This window comes from Telmatherina bonti, assembly GCF_933228915.1.
Source record: "Telmatherina bonti genome assembly, chromosome: 15".
NCBI lineage: Eukaryota > Metazoa > Chordata > Actinopteri > Atheriniformes > Telmatherinidae > Telmatherina > Telmatherina bonti.
Genome location: NC_136613.1, coordinates 10516853 through 10538045, shown reverse-complemented (window position 1 = coordinate 10538045; position 21193 = coordinate 10516853). Strand labels below are relative to the sequence as shown.

Below are 21193 nucleotides of genomic sequence, written 5' to 3'. Positions count from 1 at the left end.
AATTTTCAAAAATCATAATAGAAATGAATAAGTTTTATTAAAGGCACAAGCAGAAGTGAGGTTATCAGGGAGGTTAAAGTGGTTAAATATTAAAGTTGATGTTTTGCCTCGTTCATCCATTCATCTATGTCTGAATTCACTATATCCATGTGATCACCTCAGCTGTCAACTGTTCAACATAACTGAACAGATTGACACCTTCAGGGCAGATATGACACACACTGACGTAACAATAAAGATCCTGAGAACTACTGTATGTGTCTTATTCATGTCTTCATATATATAAAAAAAAAAAAAAAACAATATATCATTGTCTGCATCTGATTTGCCTCTGGGGTCAAATCTGACACCTTCTCCTCAAACAACTTTGAAGATTTGTTTGGCATGAATCCAGTACAGACCAGGAAGAAGCAAATGAATTTACGTCCGCTGGCTGTGAAAGAAGCATTCATCATCTCTTCTGTTTGTGATGCAACATGTAGACTAAGACTGAGATAACGCAGAACAAGAGGAGGGTCTGTGATGTGATGGTGAGTCACAGATGTGTCCAAGTCCAAGAGAATTTGAGGAAAAAAGGGAGTCAGATGTGTAAATGCGTACTAGCCTCTGTGTGCAACCTATTGACCTTTTGTGTTGGTTTTTTTTTTTTTTTGCATACTGGAGGATTGCATCACCAGCAGTCTGACCTGGTTCTCCAGACAAGCAGCAATACACAGTCAAGTGTATGAATTCAGGAGACAAAAGAAATGAAAGAATGCCTGTTTGCATGCAGATTCAGGAACACATCATTTTACACAGCACGCACCACCCCGTACCGTCTCTGAAATCCACAGCAGCAGCTTTTGTTCATTACTGCAACAGAACAACAGTAAGCCCGATGGCAAAACCCACACTGACTCACATTCATCTGAGAATTACACTCATAACAATCAAGATTATTTAAAGGTCGGATGAAAAAGAACAAACAAAAAGCAAACGCTAACCACTCAGTCTACACAGGCACGCTTAATCCAGAAACTGTTTCATAGTCTCAACTGCAACCAGCTCAGTTTTACAAATTAAACTGTCTGTTTCACTTTTTCCCCCCTTCGCCGAGTAATTTCCATATATTCAAACCATAAAGTCATCTGTCGCAAAGCTTTCCATATATCCAGAGGAAAAACATACATGGCAGGGCATGCTTGTGCAGAGGATGAGGTCAGCTGAAACTCAGTAAAGGAGAAGTTACTCGGCGCTGCGAGCAATAATATCTTTAGCAGGGCACACCATTAAAACCAGGAAATGTCTTTTCCATTATGCGGATTCTTGTTATCTTGAGCACCAAATGTCTTCAGACAGCTGGATAGATCACAGAATATCTTTTTTTCAAGGTTTGGGGGTAAGATTAGAATTAGGATTAACTGAATAGTCATATCCTGACAAGTGTTTTAATAAAACACACTTAGATGATAGAGTGCTAAAGGAACAGATGGTCGTGTTGTCAGCAGACAGATGTGTGTGTTTTTCACATTCGCTTTTTTTTTTTGTTTTTTTTTTGGGGGGGTGTTGCATCTTGCATGTGGTGACTAGTACAAGTGAGTGTAAGGTCAGTTCTGTCAGCCAGTCATATGTTTTAATGCTTTATGGTGCAGCCACCTTCCTCAATGATGGATACGTTTCATTCCCTGAGGAGGAAGGGACTTAAACTCCACTTTGCTGCAACAGTATCCTGAACTGTAAGCCCTGAGGCTGAAGGATGAGGTTATACATCTGGATGACGTGTGCCTGTGTGAGAACGTGATGTAAATGGCTGAGCTAAAGTCCAGAGGCCCTTTCCACACCTCGAAGCTGGCAGAACAGAGCAAAAAGACACTTATGTTGAAGACAATAGGCAAGGAGAATTAAAGAGCACAGACTGGGCGTTAAAACTCTTACATGCATATAAATCACATACGTTAGGCCTTGCTTTCATCTGGACACTCCAAATATACTTAATTATCAGGGCTGTGAAGATATGCTTTTGTTCCGATTCAATTCAATACTGATTTTTTTTGGGTGCCGATTCAATTTAAATCGCAATTCTCACAATTCTTCGATATTGCTGTTTTTTTGTAAATTAAAAAACAAAAAAAATCTTTTGTTTGTTCCTCATTTTTCTTGATTTCAATGAGGACAAAACAACACAGTAGCCAGATCATCCTTCTGCTACAATAATGCCCAAGAAGACAAGTAAAAAGAACAATAAAAAAAAACAATAAAAATTACAAACAATTTTCTTATGGATTATTTTTATTTATTTATTTATATAACAAAAAACAAACAAAAAAAATCGATTTTAAAATTGTGAAGCAAAAAAAATCACAATTGTCGATTTTTCAATTCGATTTTCCCACCCCTATCGATTATGAGTGCAAACACGGGTAAGAACAAGAAGTAAGAAGTAAAGTTGATCCCAGGTCAAATGATCGTGTTCCAGTAGGTCAGCATCTTCAGAAAGAGGCACTCTGCATGTGCAGAACGAATCAAGGCAGGATTTAAGTACGTTTAATGAATAGACTAGGATATAATTCAAAGCTAATGAAAGAAAAGACAGTGATGTAACTGAGAAAACGCTCTGCTCATGAGAAATTATGAAAAGCAGCATAAAACACCAGCTGAACAGCTTGTCAGTCACACTTCTGATTTGAGTTGTTTTTTTGTTTTGTTTTTTAATGTCTGTCCTCAAACCAAAGAGCATAACCGCATCCAACCCTTCCAAGCCTATGATTCCATATGGTCAAGATGAAACAAGCAGGGTGGCTTTATCTCTAAGCTCTCCAGCAGACTGCCACATTACAGTCACAGAGTGGACATTTGTGAAAGGAGAAAGTACGCAAACCTTAAAAAGCTGCTCAGTCACAGCAGAAATTGCACACATGGAATATTAGTTGCTCTCTCTGCGGAGCCACTGGGGTTTACTGGGATGAGGAGCTCATTGGTGATGCAATGACGTTTAAGCTGCGGCCAAAAACTGCTGGAACTACTGATACATCCATTTTAGCTGAATTAACGGGGCTTCGGGGTGTTTTTATAAAAAGCAGCTTCCAAAGCACACACATGGGTTGAAAAACCACAGCACAAAAAAATCATGTTAAAAACTGACTGTTTTCCAAAACAAACAGGGACTAAAATCACATCAACCACTATCATGACATACTGGGAATCATCTAACCACTCCGCTGGAGGGTACCCCCTGCACACACATTAATAAACACCTCACCCTCGCACCTCCTGATGTGATGCCAAAGGTTAAAGGTGACAGCTGAGGGTGTCAGGCCCTGGCTCCACACCTACGTTACTTCACACATAAACACACACAGGCCGGTCAGACTTGGACAGACTAAGTGGCTCTGTCAGTCTGACTCTATTTGTCTTTCACTCAATAGGTTGCTTGTCTCAGCCGCTCACTATACCTGCAAGCCGAATATCTGCGTTGCCTCACTTACTTTCTTTAGCACATGCACATTCCTCCCCAAGAGAACTGACCCATTTAACAGTGTGGAGAGTTTCCTTCAGCACTGGTCTGAAATGTTGGTATTTACACACTTTAAAGCATGCTGCAGCCAACTCTGGTCTTCTTCTGCAGTCTCTAAAAGGTGCTGCTTGCATGCATGTATGTCCACCAAGTCTGGCTTGTCTCTTTGGAGGCATTTTTGGATCATTAAAACTTACGTTTCAAAGGCTGAACGTGCTTTGAGGACAAGCTTGCCTCAAAAGTCGCCACCGAACATACAATACAAAAGCAGTTTCAAGTAAATAAGCACCGTCCCCAAAGGGTGTGTAATGGCTTATTTCCGACCCCGTTAAAGGAAGAGGAAAGGCATTTGAGTGATACGGGAGTGATGAAAAGACTGATAGCTCTGGGAGAAGTAAGTGTTTAAACCGCCCCAGTGAATGAATCCCAAAGAAAAACCCTCTTAAACTCTTCAGCAAATTGGGGGGGAAACATGTGAATCTTGTGCAAATATCTACGATGCGGGCTTTAGTCCTCTAAAGCTCTTTTAAAATGCATAATCTGTGTGTGAGACTGCTCACTACAGATCCAGATTTTCACGTCTGCCTGCCGTTTTTATCCGCAGCTCCCAGGCTTCAACTTTTCTGCCCCCTCCTCCTCTAATCTCTGTGCTATCGGCCCTTAAATCCGTGCCTGAGTTTTTCTGGGAGGATTCAGTGACAAAATCATGAAAGGTTAGCTCATAAATGCATCTTTAAATGCAGCTTGCAATACCAAATGTGAATGCCCCCCCATGTTGTAAGCAGTTTTCGTATTATATCAAATCTGCATTTGATAGTCCATGTCTTGCAAGTAAATGGATATTTATCCAGAAGCAACGTGCTCCAAAAGAAACTAAAGCACAGTAAACACAAGCTATTTGATTTTACATTCATATTAGTTACCTTTACAAACCTCTATAAGATGACCAATCATTTATACAAAACAATAAAAAACATAATTTGGGATCATTTGACCATCATCTACTCAGACAAGTCATATAATGAAGTATCAAGTCGCTCCACTGCAGCAGAAAGCGGGTTGTAGGTGTTTGTTACCTGGATGCGCTTCTTGATCTTGTAAGTGCTTTGCTGATGACCAGTGAAGGTGCTGACTGCCGTCTCTGAGCCAGGGTCTTCATCTTCTGCACAGCCAAGGAGAAAGGAAGACACACAGCGTGGGTTAAAACACAGCTTTTGTTTGCAGGTCACGAGAAGTAAATCACGTACAGCCATTTTTCATAGCATGATGGCAGATTGGTTGCAAAGTCCACAGTAAAAACAGTGTGTGAGGCTGGTTGTTAGCTGTGCAGGAAGTACAGGACCTGAGAGAAAGGGGATAATGGTTATTGATAGAAAAGAAGAAGTGACAGCAGGAAAGGGAAACATGAAGAAACCTGACAGAAAAGTGACGAAAGTGATTGACACTCAGACATCGTTAGGAGTTGCGTTAAGTTTATGATCACTCGTATAGCCTCAACTGTAACGTGCCCAGCTGAATGCTCCCTCACAGAAGTATGATCGGCATCCTACTGGCCGCCACAATTATTCCAATTAAATTTAATCTATTTACAACATACCAAAATTCCCCGGCAACATATACTACAGTTATTCAATCTGAGAAAGGGCTGAAACGTCCGAAAGTAGCATTGCAAATGAAATGAGACATGGCATTTTAAACTTGTTTCGCAATGCCATATGGAGAATGTTCATGTCTTTGCAGCCTTACATTAGATATGTAGGACAAAGTTTAAAAAAGCCTTGTATAAATTACATCGTGGTGAGTGTCATGGGACACCAGACTTAACATTTGGAGGAAAAGAAGTTGCACCGACTTTACATTTGACCTAAAATGAACTGCTCTCCCTGGCTACGTCGTTATGCTACAGTTTATTTGGGATGTATAATGTATCAACAAGTTTCAGCCCCCACAACATAAGTCATGGTCCCATAATTTCAGTGAAATCAGGGATAAAGGTGACAGCGAAATCACTGAGATGACACCTTGTTATTCTTGCTGTTGCATAATGGCAGGCTGCAAAAGAAACAAGGAAGAAGCTGGTGAAAAGAATGAACCTTAATGTCTCAGATAATGCTGACATGTCTGCAAAAGCCAAAGAGGAAGCATGGCATACAGGCATAACCTTAAAAAAAACATCAGACTCATCATTTAAGTTACAGTTGCAGTACCTTTGCAGTACCTTTACAGCTGATGCTGTTGCCACATCCACACATATCCAGAAAACTTCTCAATTTTTAATCAATTTTGCAGTCAGTAGCTGAAAGCAAAGGCCTCATTTCTCTCCTCTGTTTTGTTTTCACAACTTCCAAAGCTTGAATGTAAAAGGAGCTACAGGAACATCATTTGTAACTCACTAAGATTATTTTTCACCAACACCAAGCTCAGGCCCGTGAAGTAATAAATGTCTTTAAAAAAAAAAAAAAAAAAAAAAAAAACCCAAGAAGCTCCAGTATGAGAAGCAACTGTAGCCAAAAGTAGATGCTCTGGGTGAAGGACTGCACCAATGAACTACAGCCATGTATGTATCAATTTTCCTGCCAATCTGAAGAAGAGGTTTGGACTGTAAGAAGTTTAAAGTAAACACAGAACTTGATTTAAGTGTCTCAATACTCAGAAAAGGTAGATTTTGTCATCATTGGAAAGGTTTTAACCAAGGATATCATTGATATCTGTTCACACAAGTCATAATGGTAACCTTTAACGAAAAAGAAGATGGAAAAAAGAAAAGAAAAGCTTCTTTCAGGGACACTAATTTGTTCTTTTTCCAAGGCTCCCATCCTGCCTGCTGACAGATGCAGTGGCGGGGTTTGAACACGACATGAAGGGGGGCGCTGTTCACTACAAATTTATGAAGCAACTAAAAGGAATTGCTTATTTAAAATATTGTCAATAAATTGTAAAAAAAAAAAAAAAAAAAAAGAAAGAAATCGGTAGCAAGACTCTACATTTACAGTCCAACCTTTTTTAAAAAAATTTTATTTATTTATTTTACAGAAAAAAAAAACCTCCAAGTAGTGTTGAAAACCTTACATTTAAAGAAATGCTTCAACTTTTTTTTTCTTCTTTTTTGTTTGAGATGCAAGAAATTTTCTTGTTTGGTTGCGTCTTGCCTTTAAAATGATCAAACATCCCTTGCAAACAAAGAAAAACATTCAAGAAAATATTATGCGACATATGAAATTCATTAAATCTGAAGAAAATATCGCCTAAAAATAAAATAAAAATATTTATAGTCTCTTTTGTTCCTCACGCACTCCAAATATTAGACTTTTGCACACCTCGAACTGTTGGTTCAAATCCTCCTCAAGCATGAACCAAACCATGGAAAGATGCAGAATCGCAGGATTAAGATCCCAACATACTAAAGAACAGATGTATACAGAAGGCACATCCTCAGCAGCAGTGTTCACACCAGCTTCACCCACTGATCTTTACTTAACACATATAAACATCTCAAATTTGTAAGAAAAAAGTCATTATCCGATATAAATAACAAGCCACAGTAAATAAAGCAAATAAAGATGACGGAATATAGAAGAAAAAGTCTTGATATTTGCTTATTGATGCTGAAATATTTGTGTGGCTCTAACAAAGAGTCTAATTTAAATGTGGCTTCGTTGTCTCTTTATGGGGGAACCGAGTCAGAACCAGCACCCAGAACCGGTTCTCCTTCACCAAGAGTCATTAAAAAGAGCCTCACTGGTACCTTTTTGTTGTCGGGAGGCGGTTTACTGTCCCCAGTCAGAGACTCGGACCTGTTCTGCCCCATGGTCCCCTGATGCGGTGGCATAGTTTCCATTAAAGCTGTGGAGGTCCGCGGGGCCGCGCGCACCAACAGTATATTCCCATGATATGAGAGTTAACTTTTAAAGTTTATCCGGCAGAGAGGAGGGCGCGAGTTCCGGGACAATCCATGATGGAGAAGAAGCGAGTTGACAGAGCAGGACGTGTGTGCGAAGCTCCGCTCTCCGGCTGAGCTCTGTGTGATCTGAGTGCCGAGGAGACGGTCTTTCTGGACCCGTTTAACGGCTGTGAAGCTAGAGGAAGTGAATCCCGCGACTTCCGGTAAAAAATTTTTTTCCAAAATAAGTTTTTTTTTTTGTTTTTTTTTTTTGTTCAGTACAGAGTGACGTTAGGTAGGTTAATAAAAGTCATTATTAATCAGAGGTGGCAATTCCTGGTACAGGAAGTAAAAGTCCTGCCATGTTTTTGGATCTACCTGTACATTTAGAACATGTGTTTTTCCACTAACTGGCTCGTTTACCTGACAAATAAATTCTGTTCAGGCTGCATGGTGGTGTAGTGGTTAGCACTGTGGCCTCACATTAGAAGGTCATTGGTTCAATCCTTGGCTGGGGAAAGGTTTGGTCAGTGGCCTTTCTGTGTGGATTTTGCATGTTCTCTCTGGGTACTCTGGCTTCCACCATCCAAAGACATGCATGTTAGGTTAACTGGTTACTCCAAATTGCCCCTGTGAGCATGAATGGTTGTTTGTTTCTATGTAGCCCTGTGATGGACTGGCAAGCTGTCCAGGGTTTACCTTGCGTTTTGCCCAAAAGACAGCTGGGATAGGCTCCAGCTTCCCCGCAACCCTGAATTGGATTAAGCCAGAGGTCACCAACTCCAGTCCTTGAGGGCTACCATCCTGCAGGTTTTAGTGTTTCCCTTGTACAACACATTTGATCCAAGTGAAAAGGTTCTCCAAGAACTTGTTGTCATCTTCTGCACCTGCCTGTTAATGAGCCATTGGTTTGGGTCAGGTGTGTTGTACCTGGAAAACAATAAAACCTGCAGGAAGGTAGCCCTTCAGGACCAGAGTTTGTGACCCCTGGATTATGCGGTTAGGAAAATGAATGAATAAACTCTGCTCATTAAATTCAGCTTGTTTGGTGACTGGCTGGAACAGCTGCTGGACAGGACTTTTACTTTTTGGACCAGGAATAGCCACCTCTGTCAATAATAATTTAAAAAAAAAAAAAAAAAAAAAAAAGCACGTGCAAGTATTTCCACAGCTTTTTATGATAAAAAAAAAAAAAAGAGGAAAATAACCAAATAAAAAAATGACCAGGACTTGAATCAATTATAAATCAAAAATCTGTTTGAATCAAGAATCGATTCTGGATCGAATCATCCCCCAAAAATTGGAATTGAATTGAATCGTGAGTTGTTGTTGGATTCACATACATACTATTTATGACAGACATTGAAGCAGATGGGTATTGATACCGTCACCCGCCACTACCTTGCTGGATGCAATAATGTTTTGAACATTTTTTTTGTTTCAGTTTTAATGTTGATTTAATTGTCTTTAAAACTTTAACTTTAACTTTAACAACCTTTCGTGGACTACATTTAGGCAAACTTTGATAAATACATACAGTTGTGCTTGTTACTGTGCAGTGTCCCTGTACAACAAACTAGTCAAATAAAGAAGGATATAATAAAATCTTGCAGATTAGTTCAGGCCAGACTTTTTGTCCATCCAATTAGTGTCTCATTTCTCGCCTTTTACTTTGAAGCCTTACTTCACTTCCGGTTAGGGCTGATCTCCTCATTGACTGAAAGTGAGCTTTGAGCTTGCCTGTGCACAGTGTATGTGTTCATGACCATTCACATGTCTTCTCTGCCTGGCAGTAAATGCAACACAGAAGCTGACTGTTCTCTTTCTACATTAAAGTGGTCTACAGAGGGTCCAGTCCAGGTGTAAGAATGTACAACTAAGGCCAAGAATAACATCATTAATGAGCAGGAATGTTAGTGGTATTTTTTTCCACACAGGTATGACGCACAACACATTTGACTTAAAGCTCAAGCTACAGTATGTGGGAGTGTTACATGTAAGCAATCCGAAGGAAATCTGAGAACACACACCCCCAGCAGGATTGCTCCGTGAAATAATCAATGTAAAATTTCACTTTAAATCTCTACATCCACTGGTTGCTTAATCTGTCTGCTGTTGTCAGACAGATTAAGCAACAACTGCGGTTGCTTCGAATCAAAACTGTTTTCTGTCATAAACTTTAAACAGTTACAGTAAATTACATCTGATCTTACAAAATACTAAAATATTTACTGACAAGGGGTTCAAATTCTGTCACAAAGACATTTTGTTCGCATAAATTACTGCTGTGTGTTGCAATTTCATCATTGACTGCATAATTTACTTGACGTTCAAGAGATATAAATATAACAATAATTTAAAATCCTTTAGAAATACAGTAAGACGTAGCTGTGGAACCTCACAGTGCGGGCCATTGTCCCCTCTGTTCAAACACAAAGGTATGCAGGTATGCAACAATTGTTCTGGTTTATCTGTCCCCTGCAAAGTGGCATGCATCAGATGATAAGAGCATTGATAGTACTCAGCCATCCTCTTTGATCATGTCACAAGCGGCATTAAACTATAGCTGGAAAAATACTGCCTTCATAAAAAAAAACAAAAAACATACATTCCTTCACTCTGCAACGAAATCTGCAGCTGAGTGTATCCAAGTCATATTTGTCATTCATATTAAACTGTGTCCCAGCTTTAGGGGTTAAATGACAGGCTTTGACTCATGCTGTTTGGAGGAATCCAAGGCAAAGGAGGGGAAAAACAGCAAGGATAAATTGAGGGTGTGTCAACAATGTGGTTGGAAACACCGTCGGTTCAGTGTAACTGCCTCTGAGCCGCTCTGTTTTGTTTTCTTCCCCTTAAATGTTCCACTCTGCAAGATGCTGGATTACGACAACTAAAAGAAAGGGGGGAAATGTTTTCCTTTACAAAAAGAACACATGTCTGTATAGCAATAAGGATAATAAAACAGTAGATAGATAGATAGATAGATAAATACTTTATTAATCCCGAAGGAAATTGTGCAGTTGTCCGTTGCTCACATTCATAAAACAGCAAAAGAGAAAATTTAAAGTTTAAAAAAACCAGACAAATAAATAATTCAACAGCATTAAAAGATAAAGTGCTACAGGTTAAGGTGCTACAAGTTAAGGCACTGAAAAAACAAAGTTCAGGACTAGTATCAGTCTCTCCTGCTCCTCCCTGAAGTGGCTGCATTATACAGCCTGATGGCACGAGGGATGAAAGAGTTTTTTAGTCTATCAGTGGAGCAGCCCAATGAGAGAAACCTGGAGCTAACAGAGCTCCTCTGCCGAGAGAAGACAAGATATAGGGGGTGGCTCTGAATATTATTTTAGTCAGATAAAAAAAAACAAAAAAACAAAGAAGTGGGTCACACACTTTACTGTCAGACAGCAGCCAAAAGACTTTAAGATTCTCTGCATGCCTCAGGCAGACTTGGACAAGTGACTTCAGGTCAAGGTAGAAACTGGAAGCCTAATCTTTAGCAATTCTCCCCCTGAATGAAAGACAGAGAATCAATATGAGCCGCCGCGAGTATAATCCAGCATTTGCTTTGAAGTGCGTCTGAAAGGGGAATGTCTTTGTCATGCTTGGGGAGTCAGGCTATTGAAAACTCAAAGCCAAGCAGAGTAACGACTTGGACGGCAAACAGTCGATCCCAGAGGGAGAAAATGAGCTGGAGACAGTCCAGAGTTCTGACAGGAGCTGCACATGAAGGGTTTATTCCTGTTGGCTTGCACTTTACACTGTAAACACACGCACACACTCGCTGACAATATATCTTGATGTCTATTTAAAAAGCAAATATGAAAACAAACACATGCCGATGTGCAGGGGAGGGATGCGAAGCCGCAGGACTGTAAGGGGCATTTTTGGAGGCTCTGGTGGAAAAATTATGGATGAACTAAAGAAGGAATGGCTGAGTGACTGATGACATAGATGCTTCAGGCAGACTGGGAGTTGCTGTGACCCAAAACAGCATCAACCGCCATGGCACGGACGCCTCCGCCACCACAACTGCCGCCACTGTCACGGCTGCCTCTTTAAGAAAGTCAGACTTCCACGTTGTCTGCCAAAAATAAACCCCCACTGTTTCCTTTTCACCTTGAACAACATAATCCAGAGGTTGCTGGCTGACAAATGCTTGAGGTATGGTCGTGCAGAGTCTGGAAAAAATTACATTGGGGTTAAACAATTTCTTATAGCATTTTTTTTAACATAAGTGTTGTGTAAGTCCACAGTTTCTGGGAACTTCCAGGGATTTTACAACACATTTTATAGGCTCAAGATGCTCAAAAATGGCAGCATCTTATCTGTGATGTCTTATTTTGTTTCCATAGTTCCAAACCAGGCAGGAAAAAAATAAATTACTTCAGCGTTAAAGCCTCTTTCAGAGTTACAAAAAGCAGTGTGCGGTGTAGTTGAGGCTCATCAGTTCTGCTGTGGGGCATTCCTGCATTTTTACACGCAATAATACCCTGAAAAGCGACAAACATGGCTTGTATGACATCAGAAGCCAGAAGGGATCCTCTTAAGGTGTGTTTAGTCATTGTTGTGCTTTCATCTGGGTACTTCATTGAATAACGGTGTGTTATCTGCCAGTCGAGGCAGATAGCCGCCCTTCCTGCTGGTTCCGCTGGAGGTTTTACCTTCCTGTTAAAATGGATTTTTTCTTTCCACTGTCGCCTCATGCATGCTCTGGATGGATCGGATCCAAATGGATCGAAGTCACGATTCAATGCGATCTGTTGGTTTCTCTCTTAGCTAGACTATTTACCATAAATTGGATTGAATTGATGTGTCTATAAAGTGCCCTGAGATGATATTGTTGTGAAGTGGTGCTACACAAATAAAGCTGAATTGAATTTAATTGGATTGTTTCAACACGGTGCAATCCTGTAACCTTTTGTTGTTGTTTTTCATTGCAGGCAACTACCACATAATTGATCCCAAATGATACTATTTTTTTGGGTACCACCTCAGCTGAGGTGAAAAGAAAGCATTTGTGAAGTGAAAGCCCTGCAGACTGCTGACTGGTGGGGATACAATATGCTTCCACAACACACACACCAACACACTTCCTTATAAACTATGTATTTGTACGTATTCTATACAATTTAAACTCGTGTGTGGGTCGCACATGATTGCACAACTTACAAAAGAAGGACCATATTTTTTTAACAGTAATTATACATTCAGCAATGCATATTTCTCTTTTTAATTGTCATGGTCAAAAGATATATCATATTTAGGTCCCATTTTTATGTTTTGATCCTCACATCATCCATCTTCTTTCTCCTCAAAGAGGACTTTGTAATGTCTTGAAAGAATCTCTCGCAAATAACTTTTTCCTCTGATATGGAAACACTTGTACAATATGTATGTCCATTATGTCCACTGTAGCGTCACTACTTTTTTTCTTTTTTTAAGTCTTTTGTTTTGGACTGGAAAAAATGAGCACATCATCAGTTGTATTAAGAGGTGTGGCAGTGGCCCAGGTGGTTGCATCTAGCAGGAAGAAGACGATTGTTCTCTGGTCCAAAGCCGGATAAATGCAGAGTGTTGTGTCAGGAAGGGCGTCCAGTGTAAAACATGCCCAGTCACCTGAGTGATGATTCGCTGTGGCGACCCCTTACAAAGGGGAACAATATTATCAGTTGTATTAATGTGGATCATACTATATTCTGAATATAACTGGAGGACACTGAAATGGATTGGATTACTTGTAAATTGGTGATTAATAAATAAGCTGACTTAAACTGATCAGAAGTGTATCGAACTGAACCGATACTGGCCGATTGAATTATATTGAATTAGCAGCCCTTTTGCTTGTTGTTGTTGTTGTTTTGAGTGGACAACCTAAAGTTTTTATGTTAATGTTGTTGCACTTAATGTGTATCAGGATTATCAGGATATTTTCATGTTTATTTTGCCAGTTTTATTTATTCATTTTTTCAATTATTTCATCATTAGGGTTATTTTGAGTTTGTCTCTTGCAGAGTTTTAGATTACTGTTTTATTAATTTCTGATTTAGGTCTGCATTTGGCTTTTCCTCAGCTGAACCAAGTGCTGATGGGCACTGGGTTCCCTCTGCTCTAAAGCGTTCAACATTTTTCCAAAGAAGTTTAATTGTGCAACAACTGATTTCCGCTCTCACAGCCATCATTGACATGGCCAAATACGGTGCTAAATATAATACAAAGTAATAGTTTAAAAATTAGTCATTCTTCAGATGAGAACAGCCATGAAGAGCCTTTTTAAACCCTAAACACGACAGTGATTAAACATTTATGAAAGAATTATGTGGTTAAGGAGTAAACACCACCCCCCCCCAAATTATAACAGAAAGCTCTTTTACTGTTAAGAGTATACTTTTACATTAATGAGGAGCCGCTTTAGAAAGTTTGAAAGTCAAGCTCTGTTATGTTATGTCCTGCACATGCTGAGCCCATCATCTGTTTACCCCTCTGAGATTTAAGGATCCGGCCTTTAAAGCCTCTGAGACAAACATGAGGGTTAGTTACAGAGAATGAGATGGCAGGATTTTAGCATCACCCTCCTCTACAGCCAGCGTGTCTCTGTCTCTTTCAGTTTGTCTAAACATTGTGGCGTGGGGTGACCGAGGCGTATCGAGCCTTGGAGACGCGTGGAGGAGACAGACGGAGACGGCCCTGTTGAAACAGACTGGGACACAAAGCATGCGGTGAGAGGGAGTGACTCAGGTGGAGGAAAGTGAGGGTTGACATCCAAAATCCCTGCGTTGGAGATGGAAAATGGTGGTGCAACTGCCTTTAACAGATCTCAAGTGGTGCGATGCTTTCATGGCAGGTTTTTAAGCTTGTCAAAGTACCCAACAGCTGTTTTTTCATCACGTTAAGGCCACATTAATCCAGATTATCTCCTGTAAGTTGTGATATATGTTCTGGCTTCCTGTTTGTTTTCTTAGATGAGAAAAATCTGATCGCGTTTCCTTTTTGTTTATTGAATTAAAGTCATGTTTGTCACAGAAATTGTTCTTTGAGAAATAAGATTAGTTGCTTTATTGGAGAGTATGTGATCAGTTTCCTTACAGATCAGAACAATTTTTCTGTCTCACATTTGATTGTTTTGATAAATTTCTCCTGCTTGAAGGTCTTAAGAATGTTGTTAATTAATGAAGACCCAACTCATTAAAATGCGTCCTTTTTTTTTTTTTTTTAAACATGAGGTCTTAATTAATCCTTTTGACAAAATGTAAAAAAAAAAAAAACAAAAGTAAAAAGTTTTATTTAGTTTTTTAGGGATATTTACTATTTATAACCATGTAATATGTCAACATGTTATTTGCGTAATCGTCTGCTTTCTGGTGTCTATTAAGGGACAGAAGACAAAAAATTGTTGCACAGATTTTTAGAAAGTTTTTACCATAAATTGATGCCAAATGTCTGTATGTATCACAAAAGTTACGCTGGGTTCTTACGTGTTAAGACAGTCTCTTAGGCTACATCGAGTAAATCTACTTGACTTGAAGATGATTTTCTGCACCAGTGCTCTGAAAGAACTGCTAAAGGCCCCCAAAAGTTTGTTATTATCAATACATTTTATCTCAAACGAATGTCTCAATGAGTCATCAAGCCACATTTAGAAAACCTTTTCTAACGCCTTTGTGTTGTCTTAATGTCATCCTGCTGAGACATACAGTAAGTCAGACAGACAGACAGACAGACAGACAGACAATCACTCATTGAGTCAGAAATACTGAGAAAAATCAGAGAAACAGACTGTCTAAGCCAGACTGTTGGCTTGTAACATCTGCTCTCATATTGTGTACACAAACACACACACACACACACACACTTAGACATTACCAAGCCCCCCTCCTCCTTCCAGACCTTCTAACCCCAGTAATCTGATTAGTGCCGTGTTCCTACAGAGTGAGGATGCCACTGGCAAACTGCAATGTGTATGTTTGTGTGGTATTGTTGTTGTTATGACATCCTGACACACAGCAGCATGTTGTTTGATTTATGGTGTGCATAATGCTACGTAGCTTAAATATGCGAAACATCAGAAAGAAAGCACGGATCAACAGTTAAGAAGAATTTTTTTTTTTTTGTAAATTTGGGATTTCTCTGTAGATCTACACACATTTTTCAATAGTTTCAGATTCTTTTTGCAACATTCCTTTAGGTTACTCATTGCGTTGCTGCTAGCAGAATTAGCATCTCACATAATTGTTTATTTTTGTTGCTTACTTTTATTTCTTTTTCCTTTTTTTCAAGTCTGGCACCACAAATCAAGTGATCATTTATCTTCTTCTATTAGCATGCACGCATGGTTGACATGTTTATTTGTGTGTGCACTCTCAGCCAAGGGGGAGAGGTCACTGTAAGGATGCAACAGACAAGTTATTTCCTCAAGGCTAACTGAATTGTTGTCAGCTCAAGGGTTGTTCAGGTGTCAGCAGCAGGTTCAACTAAACAGGTTTTTTGTGTGACAGCAACAGGAATCCTGTATTTACGTGACTGATTCTAGAATTTTGTGTGAAGTAAATTGGTATATTTTAAATGGAATAATTTAGTTTAAATTAAAAATATTCTGATTTATTGAATTGAAAACCTTATAAAAATTTGTGAAACTTTTTTTTGTCATTCATTAGGACATTTAATAAACAAACACAAAGGAAAAAACAGTTTCTAGTTTTATCGTAGCTTCTTCAAATCAATTTATTTAGATGATAAAACCAGCAGCACACATAATACCTGCTGGGGAAGTGGGATCTTTGCCTATTTTACATCACATTTTCCTTACATTGTGACTTATCATCACAATACAAGAGTTCATAATAACAATGTTTGTGTGGCAAAATCTAAACACATAAAAATAAAGTATATAATTTTGTTTTCTTTTATTTTGGTAATTGTATTATACTCAAAATAGGATACAAGTAACAGCAAAAAATATATTTTCTAAAGACAATCATCTCTATTATCAGCTACATATGTCCCTCTTATGGTTTATATTTCTATAATTAGATTATAAAATATAATGCAACCTATAAAAATGTAATGCAGCATTTTCACACGGAGATATTTCTAAATTCTCAGAATTATTTCAAACTTTAATGCTTTGTAAATGATGAACAAGAAAGATTTGTGTTATCTTGAATTGACGAATAGATTTTGGGACTCTTTGGTGATTCAATGACTGAGTTTGGCATAAATCTGATCTGGCATGCTTTATTGGTTGGAAAGACCAAAGCATTTTGGATATTCCTTTTATACCCAATGTTGACACCCTTTTGTTACCAATGAATCTGCTGATTGAAGAATCTTGCAAAATGTTGTTACTTACAGTATAAATTAAAGGTTTGCACACACATACCGTTTAAATGTGAATTATGATAAAACTTATGACAGAAACACATCTTGGTTGGCGACAACACTAAAACCTTTTTTTTTTGTTTTTGTACTCGTGAATGTTAAATAAAGGTTCAAACAAATGAAAAACTCTCAGTTTAAAAATGGTGGTGCATTTTAGTAAAAATCTCAAATTTTCTAGAAACTGTATTTATATGATAAACTATAACAGAGACATTCTTCTAAGGATGATCTTTGCTCCACAATCCCTAACACAGTGGATGTCCAACTCGGAGCATCTCCAAATAATAACATTCTTTAAAGCGAGTTATTCAGGAAAAGCAAGAGTGAATGTTCTAGCTGAATATTTTTTGTTTTGCTACAGTTTCTACAGCTGGAAGGAATGAGCACAGTTTTTGGTTTTTCTTTTTACAGCTGAATGTTATTTTCTAGTATTGATATTTTTGTTGTATTGTCTCACATCTTTTACTGTGCTGCTTTGATTCTTGTGGTTTATTATTTTATTCAGTAGATATATAGTATTCCAACATTAAGGATTTTTGTGGAATTCCACAGGTTTTTTGGATAATAATGTGAAATATAATGCCATGCAACACAAAAGCTCTACTTTAAATTCTTCCCTTGCAGACCTCTGACATTTACAGTTTTTATTATAGTCAGGAAAGTTATTATTTTACTAAATGCCTGTTTTTTATTCTGTGATTGTTTACAGAGAGGAAGAGCAGTTCAGAACATTATTATTGGCTACTATCATTTGTGTAAATACTAATTACAATAATTTAATGGTTAAAAGCAATTCATAGTTTTTATACAGAGTTACAATATATATATATATATATATATATATATATATATATATATATATATATATATATATATATGAAGCCTAAAAATATTTTTTAAAAATCAAAGTTAGATCAGGGCTGATATCACAGAAGGTATTTAGGTTCAAACAATGATTTAGTAATGTCACATGACATCTACAAAAAGGTTTTACAGGCTTCAAGACACCAGAAGCCTGTTCCTCATGACCAAACTGTACCTGCGTTTCCATCACAACTTGTCACAATATAAAAACCATATTTGTAAAACAAACAATTGTGATTTGCAGGTGTTTAGTGCATAAATCTCAGTTGTTGTAAAATCTCATCAGGCTCACGAGATTTAACGAGACTTGCTGCTTATGCAAGGTAGCCACGTTGCGTTATTTTGGGATTTTCTATTGTTTCAGAGAAATTTCCACAGCTTTTCGAAGCCTTACTTCCTCATTTCCTTTCTAATTCACCTTAAAACTCTGAAATTTGCTTACGTTTGTTTCATACCGCGCCATCATTCCTGGAAATGAACCGGTCACATGACCCCCTTACCTCACGTCCAGGGACACGTAAATCTGAAAAAAAGAGTTTCCATTAAACTGTTGCAATATACTTCAATATCAAAACGTCTGAAATACCTCCTCGTAAAAACTTTTTGACATGTAGGTGCTTCCATTAGCGTTTTAATTGCGATATTTAGGTTTTTGTGCAATTCTAGGTGTAATGGAAACGCAGCTCCTGACATCCTGAAACAAAGGTCATCTTCCAGTGTCTGATTACAGAAAGCTGTAACAACACAGAGCAAATATCTTCTCGACAAACAATTTGATAACATGAAGTTTTTGCCCAAATCTAAAAGAAATGTCGTCTTCTGAGTTTATTTCCTCTTTCACCACATCATCAAGCCCCGGTGTCTCATTTCTCCCTACATTTGGCCTACTTTTGGAGCATACACATCATGTGAGCATTTGAAACGTGATGCTTATACATTATTTTCTGGGAAAACATAAATCCCATACAATCTTTCACTGCATCTATTTCTACAAAGAGGACTGAAAGAAAGATTACCACAATTTACAAGCAATGAGAGCCGTAAAGACTCTGGGGGAAAGTGAAATGTGACAGCTGGAAGCAAGAATTCCTCTCAAGCAGTTTGACCTCCGTGCAGAGGATTAGTTGGTCAGTTTGAGACACTGAGCAGGAGCACTTTTTTCATGTTGGTGGAGGTTTAGTTAAAACTTTTAAATGATGAATCATTTTCAGGAGATCTTTTGGAAAACAATGACATACATTTTCCATGAATCATCAACAATCCACTGGGTTTATGACTCAAAAGGCTGTTATCATTTATTAATAAAGTAGGATAAAAGATATAAAAGTTGTTGTTGTATTTGATTTAAGAGCATTTGTTGCCCAATTATTGTTTAAGATGACCATTGAAGCTGAGAGAAAGTAGAGAAATTACAACATGATAACTGTTTGCACAAATATACATTTCAAGTCTTTCATCAGCAGCCATGCAATCAATCAATCTGCCCTCCTGCCATCAGCAACCGAAGGCAATAATGTCACTAACCAGAGTGAGACATTTAATATATGCTCATATCCGGCCCAGCAGCTAAGCCCTCTAAGGGGGGTTTAAACTGGTGACCCCGTCAGCTCTCCAGCAACATGTCTGACAGCTCGACAAGGTGGACTCATTAGAAAATATTAGGGGGAAAATATTGTCGTTTGGGCCAACGCAAGTCAGTGTCTCAGTTTTAATTAAAACCATACGCATTTTCTTTGGGGGACAATTTCATGTTGGCTTGACTTTTCATCACCTCGCAACGCTGAAACAGCAGCCCCATTTTCTACTTCTGCTGTTGCAAAAGTAGAAGGTATGTTAAATATGCATGAGTACTAGACGGCATTCTGTCCTGGGGGTAAGTGATGTGTTAAGGTAAGAAGAAAGGAAAAGGTTATTTTCCATTGACTGCTTTTGTTCTGACAGCCTTCGTGGTAACCGGTATGACAAGTCTGTCTCCGAGGAGAGGCAACACAGAGGAGAGCAGAAACAAAGTTCTGATGTCAACTTGCTTTAAATCCTGATCTCCTTCTTTTGTTTTGAATTTTCATTGATATGTGTGGATAATCCTTGTCACAATTTATATTGTTTTACATTAGCCATTGCTTCTAGCACAATTACATTTTTTTTAATATTCATTAATGTGCATTTCCCTTTTAAATAAATAAATTGAAACTGAACTTTGTTCACTGCTGCTTTGATAATTAAATTAAAAATACCAGCTAGGTGATCCGTCAAGACAGGAAACAATCAAGTACTCAAGTCATTATCGTGCTCTTACTCCATTTTTGACACAGACAACTTAAATTTGAGTAAAAAACACAGCTTTTAGACTCGCCCTTCACATTGTTTTTAATAATCCTCACACTTTTCTACAAAATAAAAGCTTAAATTGCCTGAAAAAGCTGCATGTTTAGCCACAGCTGCCCTGTGGCAGACTGACGTTTGGCTGCCGATACGTGCCAACAGCCTGTCATGACCACCATCAAACATTTATACATCTGTGTTGCCGACACTGGAGGGAAGGTGGGTGAAGCTATGACGGTCTACTTCCTAAGCCAGTGCTGCAGTTATGTTCAGTAACTCTAAATTCACTGATCAGTAGAACAGATCTACATTCACTCATTATCCTAATCACTTAGTCCAATTAACAGTCGTGGAGCCTATCCCAGCAGTCTCTAGGCGAAAGGCAGGGTACACTCTGGACAGCTCACCAGTCCATCGCAGGGCCACACAGAGACAACCACTCACACTCACAAATCAATCTAGTAACCAATCAACCTAACATGCATGTCTTTGGACAGTGGGAGGAAGCTGGAGTACCTGGTGAGAACCCACACATACACAGGGAGAACATGTGAAAGGCCACTGACCAAACCTAGCCCCAGACAAGGACACAGTGCTAACCAATATGCCACTATGCAGCCATGAACTGATCTACTTTGTAAAAATGATTCAAACTTATCTAAAACAGGCTTAACGTGAAATTATTTACATTTGCTTGGTTCTGACAAATACTTTTTTTTTATTTTGGTGTGATGATATTTATGCTGATACCCACAAATGTAGCATGTAGCGACGCAGAGTTGAATTTAACCACTGGTCATTTTAGGGAAATAAAAAGTGGAAGACAAAAGAAATGTTTCCACAATCTCATGCTTTAATGCATCTTTCAGGTTTCTATTCAGATTTTAAGCTCAATGTAAAGTAAGACACAGTCTTTGAAGAATGAGCTCAGAAATAAAAACATTTGATTATGTTGTCTATGTTTTTTGTTATTATATGAACAAATCAGCATGTGACATAGTCTCATTTTGATCTCTTGCTACTGAAACAACTTAAATTCAATTTGTGTCATGATGTCACTTATCATCTGACTTAATATAAAATAATGATCAAAGTTCTATAACCACAGAGAGGCATTATGGCCGTTTGACCAGTGGACAAGTGTCAGAGCTAATATTCTGGTGAGATTATGGTGACAATATCTCATATGGTGTTAACAAATAAGTAAAAGGGGGCAATGTTTCTGCTGAGGAATAAAACCAGGATCCAGCTTTTCT

At 38.4% G+C, this 21193-nt stretch overlaps 1 protein-coding gene across 1 annotated transcript in view; it reads right to left on the bottom strand.

The window, feature by feature from the left end:
- Positions 1 to 21193, bottom strand: part of arhgap20 (Rho GTPase activating protein 20) — a gene marked incomplete at its 5' end in the record, with an annotated part of 55479 nt that overhangs the window by 20940 nt on the left and 13346 nt on the right. The window contains one exon of the mRNA XM_079254825.1: positions 4570 to 4655. Within this exon, the coding sequence (XP_079110951.1) occupies positions 4570 to 4655 (86 nt within the window). The remainder of the gene's footprint in view (positions 1 to 4569; positions 4656 to 21193) is intronic.